The following is a 5,898-nucleotide window of genomic DNA, read 5'->3' on the forward strand; positions in this document are numbered from 1 at the left end:
ATCCAAAACCTATGGAGTCAATTTCTTTAATTATTTTAATATCTGCCTGTAAAATTGATACATAAATTTAGGTTTATAATACCAAATTTAAATTATCAAATCATTAGATACCTAAAAGGTATCAGAGTTCCATATCCCTCTAAATGATCAAACTAATCAAAGACTGTTTAAAAAAAAATATCTAATGCATTTGACCACGGGCGCATGGGGAAGTCCCGCCACTCTAAATTTGTTGATCCACCGATCCCGGTGCGTAGCGCGGATTACATACCACGGATTACATACTCGTTTGTCTAAGTAAACAAAGTGTTATTACACATGAGTGTTTTAGTGCATTGGCAATTGGATCATGTTTATTGTACCTTGTGCACAGCGGTGTGTTTCAACCATAGGCTGTAATGAGACCATACCGTGGAATTGAAGTCATGCATCTACTACTCTAGAGTCTAGACTGCAAAGTTGCAAACACATCTTAGCAACTTTAGAAATCATGACCACACTTTGGGTGGCGTGTCCCTCTCCATCAAAACCAGATCATGTGAGATGGTCGGCCTATGAAACGCAAATGCCAAGTATTTCTAGGACTTTAAGCGCATATATTCTCAACGGCCTTTAAGAGCCCCATTAAAAATTATGCCCCGACACATGCCAATTAACCAGCCTCCTCGGAATCCGTCCCCGAATACTCATCTGCCGGAATATGAAGCACTTGATTCGGAATAACTGAGATTACCATTCAACCTTCACATTCAACAAAACCAAAGGGTAAACATGTACAGTGTCTTTGGTAGTACTTTTATTACAGTCTCTGTTTCTCCCCCACTTCCTTTCCTGAGAAATTTCCATTGTACAAATCTCTTTCAATTATTCTAATTTTACTGATTTTACAAAAAAACCCAATCTTTGTTTTGATGGGTGCAACAAGTAAAATCATGGAATTGCAGTTGATAAATGCAAGGGTAGAAGCAGAACTATGGAGGAAGACATGTAGAGAATTAGAGGGGCATTTTTTTGATCTAAGACAGATGGAAAACCAAGAGATTGAGCTAGATAAACAGCTTTTATCCACTATAGGTATGTTCAACGATTTATATTTCCAATTTGATAAGAAAAAGTTTCAATGTTTTCAAGTGAAGAAAAAATTTGATGATTTAGTTGCTAAAGATGGTAAATTTGTGTATGATACTAGTTTGAGAAAAAGGGTTCAACATCTTGAAGAACAGGCTCATTTATGGTTGAATCATGAGCTGAAAATGAAGTATTTTGTTGAAGAGTATAAGGGTAAGTATGAGAGTTTGTTGTTGAAGTTTAAAGAGCAGAAGATTGAGTGTGAATTGATTAAGGATGAGTGTAAGGGTTTGAAAGAGAAGATTCAGGGTTTAGAGAAGAGAAACAAGAAGAATGGGGGTACAGGGGGGAAGGAGATGATGGTGAAATTTGGGTATTTGGAAGATGAGTACAGGAAATTGGAGATTGAAGAAAGGGGGAAATGTGTGCAACTTAGTACGGAAATTGAGGGTTTGAAGTCTGCTAAGAAGAGGGATGATGAAGAAATTGAAGAGTTGAAGATGCAAGCAACTGCAATGGGTGCAATGGTGAATGCTAATGTTGAATTGGGGAAAGAATTGGAGGATTATAAAGCTAAGTACCTTGGTTTGGTTGTGCAGCTTAATGAGAAGGATGGGTTAGAGGGTAAACTGAGAGAAACGATTACGAGTCTAGAGGAGGAGAACAAAAAGATGGGAATGGATCAAACAGAGAAATGTCTTGAATTGGAGAAGCAGATCGAGGCTGCAAAAAAGAGAGCAGATGATGAGTTTAGTGTTGTAGAGAGGAAGTGTATGGAATCGGAGGTTCAAGTGACGGTGTCGTTGAATTATGTGATTGAATTGGGGAAGGAATTGAAAAACCAAATGTCGATAGTGGGTCGTCGAGATAACGAGCTTGAGAACTACAAAACTACATGTAGTGGAATGGAGAAAGAAATTTTGGGTCTGGTAAAAGAAAGAAATGCTATGTCTGAAAGAGATAAGATGGCGCAGGACAAAGTTGCTTACTTGGAGGAGGTAGTTAAGGAAATGGAAAATGATAAAAGAGAGTCTGAGAAGAGGGCTTTGGAATGTTCGAAAAGGAAAGAAGAAGAAGATGAGATGGAGAGTTGGAAGAAGAAGTTAATGGAGTTGGTAAGACGGAGTTCTATGATGGAAGAAGAAAATTTACCTTTAAAAGGGTCACAAAATGAAGTTTCTTGTATGAAAATCGATGACAAGATCAGTGTTGCTAACATGGTTCACCCTGTTGAACCTAATAGCAAGCCTTCTTCACCTCAAGGGAATTTCGAAGATGTGCGCGTCACAGGTATTAATGTTATCCTGCTTGTTCTTGTTGTTTTTCCACTATGTCTATTGTTTCTCTTTGTGCTCTCTTAGATGTAGAATGTGTATGAATGTTTTGCAGTCTTTCTGAACTAGTAACAGCATTTGAATGGCTATTAGTTGGAAATCCTTCATTACAGTTATTCCCGGTACTATGAGCATGGTTTAGGGATGGACACACCATAATTCTAAAACAATCAATATTTTTACCTTGTAATTGTCAATTATTCTCTCAATTTGTTTGTTTCGAATGGTGACGCTCCCCCGCGTAATTTGGAAGAACTTTGGTGCAGTACAGTAGTACAGATGCTTAGTGGGATAAACTGAATCAAAATAGAGAAATGCACACAAGTGTGTTGTGGATGTGTTTTGTTTTACTGACTGCAAAACTTGAGTTACTACAGCATAAGTGTTCGGTTTCTTAAGCATGGTTGTTTATACAGTTGTTCTGCTGCATGTAGTTTCATGGTGGTTATATTTTGAATGAATAGCATTCAGGACTGGTTTTGTTTGGAGGACATCATATTAAGTTTCCTTATCTTTCAAAGGCTAGGCCTCCTTTTATCTTTCTCATTGTTTCAATTCCACTCCAGAGATTTTTTTATATTCAAGGGGTGGGACTCAAGGGAAAAGTAGAAAGTTGTAAATTGATAATGTCACATTTTGGCTTAGTAACGAGAAATGATTAGAACCATCAGAAGTGCTTTTGTAACTTCTGCGGTGTTACACAGTTGAATATCACTTATGCTTTTGATATCAAGACTTGCTAAAGTACAAAATTCTGTCATGAAACATTTGATGTAAATGTATTCCGGAACTGGAATAGTATTTATGGACAGTAAAAAGGTTTATCTTTAAACTTTAGATTTCTTGCTGTTGCCATCCAAGCATCCAAGTCAACGCCTCCATTGACCTAACCGTATTATATCGTAAGCAGAATGGTAATCAAATACTTGTCTAAACTTCTATCCCCAGTTACCAAAGACTCTTGTTAATGCTACTTTTGCCAAGTCAAATGTAAATTTCTACTCTATTTTGTCAGAAGGTTCAGGTGTAGTAAGTAATTTTATCATGTTTCATAGCATCTGCACTAGAAGATCTACTGTTTGGACCTTAATTCAGTAATACTTTAATGTTTTAGCTACAATTCATGAATAATTTATTTTCTGTGGTACATTGCTTAGTCAGAACTCGAATGAGCTTCTTTACCAGTTTACGTGATTCTAGTTTCTTATGTATATCACTGTCCAATTTCGTGCAAATTCGGTAATGACTTGTGCTTATATATGCAATACCATTGATTATTTTGCAGACCCACATTATAATGATAACCACCAGGAGTTTTCAGAAAATGATTCAGACAACAAGAAGAATACTTCAGATTCAATGGTGGAATCTGTCATTGCAGTTGAACAGCAAGTAGCTTTAGAGACAGAAGGGAACTTGGGAGATAGTTTAGTTTTGGTTGAACAAGCTGCTGCAAATGCTTTACCTATAGATGTTATTGACATTGACAGCGAGAATGAATATATTGAGATTGTTGATAGTGAGGATGAAAAGGAGATAACCATGACACAACCTTGTACTGTTGAAGGTAAAGAACTACCACCTGTATCAACTGATGAAACTTTCAATGCATCTGAGAAGTGTGTAAAGAGGCCATTGTCACTTCAAAGAGATGAGAAAGGTGAAGCAAGCTCTAACAAAGCCATACTAACCCCATGGTCCCAACTATGTTCAACTTCAAAAAGATTTAGGACTTCTGAAATCTCAATCAGCCGAAGTGTCAGACAAAAAGATGATTAGAATCTAAATGGTAAAGTTTCGAATCTCTTGTCATTTTGTATAAATTAAATTCAACTTCATGCTAGTCATGTTCTTTAAAACTGGTTCATTCATAACAATTCGATTCCCTTTTTAGTTGCAAATTAGCGCTTGATTTAGCAAATGCAGCAAAAGACATTTTTCTTAGTCTCGGTTCTGTACTACCAAGTTTGAGTTGTTTTTATAGTTTATTAGGCTAAAGGCCCAAAATCCAATGTCATATACTTCTGAAAGGCATAGGTTTTTTCCCTTTAAGACGAATGACCTCACATCATGCAATCTATTATGCACAATTCAGTGCGCGTACTCTACTTTGTTCTTTGGGCACTAGAGTGACAAGACACATCATGGCTAAGCTTTTTATTTTCTTGAAACTATGGCATTGTGGTGAAGATCATGCATAAACTTGAGATGCGGCTTGTTTCTAGGTTAGTGGGCATCCAAATATTTTAGAGCAGGGTTCTGCATTTTACTGAAGAACACAATTATGTGTCTAGCTAAACAAGTTACTAAGTTAGCATATAATTTAATACTTTTGTCCTGCATTTGTTTCAGGTGAACCACTTCTGCGCGTTCTTAACGGATGGAAACCAAGAAGGTGATGTAAACATGTCTCGGTATAGGAGTACGAGATTCAGAAGCACTTTTGGATGCGCTATGAACATCTCGAAGTAATTATTTAGTAAATAGCAGCAGATTGAGAATCTTATCTTCCTAGTTCAACTTGCCAGTAAGAGCTCCATATGCAATTAAAGTCTAGAAAATTTTGTGGGTGTGGAGCTTTTGGTTTTGCCGTGGTACCAGTCAGTCTCTCACCCTTTTTTGGTTGCTATTTATATATTTTGTATGTAAATTGCAAATCTAACGATATATCAGAATAGGCAGTTACAAGGCATCCAATGTAAATGACTGAAAATAGAATTAACCCTTTTTTGGAGCTCCATATGCAATTTAGCTCATTTATATGGCTTACAAGTTTTTTTTCCATGATTATTAGTCCAGGCGTCATTTGCTTAGTTCTGGTATGTGTTAAGTGCTTGGTTTGAACTTTGAAGGAGATAGAGGGTTCTGGAGAAACATTCCATTCAGTAGGACTGCTTGTTTATACTGTATTGGATTTTATCAATTACCCATGGAGTTGCCATTTTATCCCGTTGCAGAATTTTCAAAGCCACGCCTGAAATCCTGCTAATTTGTATGAACTTTCCAATCTTTTGCTAGTTTATTTATACTATTTGAACAATGTGATGTAACAAAGTTGATTCATTGGCTGCAAACAGATGCTGGTTAGAGAACTTAGAGTGAGTTGGTATGAATTATGTACGTTCCATTCAATGCTAGTGTTTGTGTTCATTTTTGTTCGCTTAAATTTTTGTGATCGGATGAACTAAAAAACAAATGGCTAAGCAACAAAATTTGCTGTGGAATGCGGTGGAGATTCTGGTTACGTCTGTCTCCTAGCCGTCAAGGCTATTTTTAGAAATGAAAAAATTTAGGAAAAAATAAATGTATTAAAAATAATAAATTTAGCTTGCTCCCTTGTGACACAATCTCAGCCCCTCCCGGTTCGGCCCCTTGACTAGGTTATCCATGAAGCTCGCTGATAGACTAGCTCAACAACCTGTTCAATTAAGGTAGTAGTATGTTGTTGGAGCCTAACTTGTTAGGCTTCCAACTAGTTAATGTAATACTCTTTATC

General features: G+C 36.8%; 1 protein-coding gene across 1 annotated transcript; it reads left to right on the top strand.

Annotated features, from left to right (window-relative positions):
* Positions 1-812: 812 nt before the first annotated feature.
* On the top strand, positions 813-5,327 carry LOC113317492 (protein Hook homolog 2-like). Its single transcript, XM_026565611.1, has 3 exons — positions 813-2,358; positions 3,688-4,191; positions 4,755-5,327. Exons 1-2 carry the CDS (start codon positions 912-914, stop codon positions 4,179-4,181), a joined length of 1,941 nt encoding a protein of 646 aa, XP_026421396.1. The 5' UTR covers positions 813-911; the 3' UTR covers positions 4,182-4,191; positions 4,755-5,327.
* Positions 5,328-5,898: the final 571 nt, after the last annotated feature.

Source organism: Papaver somniferum, chromosome 10 (assembly GCF_003573695.1).
Source record: "Papaver somniferum cultivar HN1 chromosome 10, ASM357369v1, whole genome shotgun sequence".
Classification (NCBI taxonomy): domain Eukaryota; kingdom Viridiplantae; phylum Streptophyta; class Magnoliopsida; order Ranunculales; family Papaveraceae; genus Papaver; species Papaver somniferum.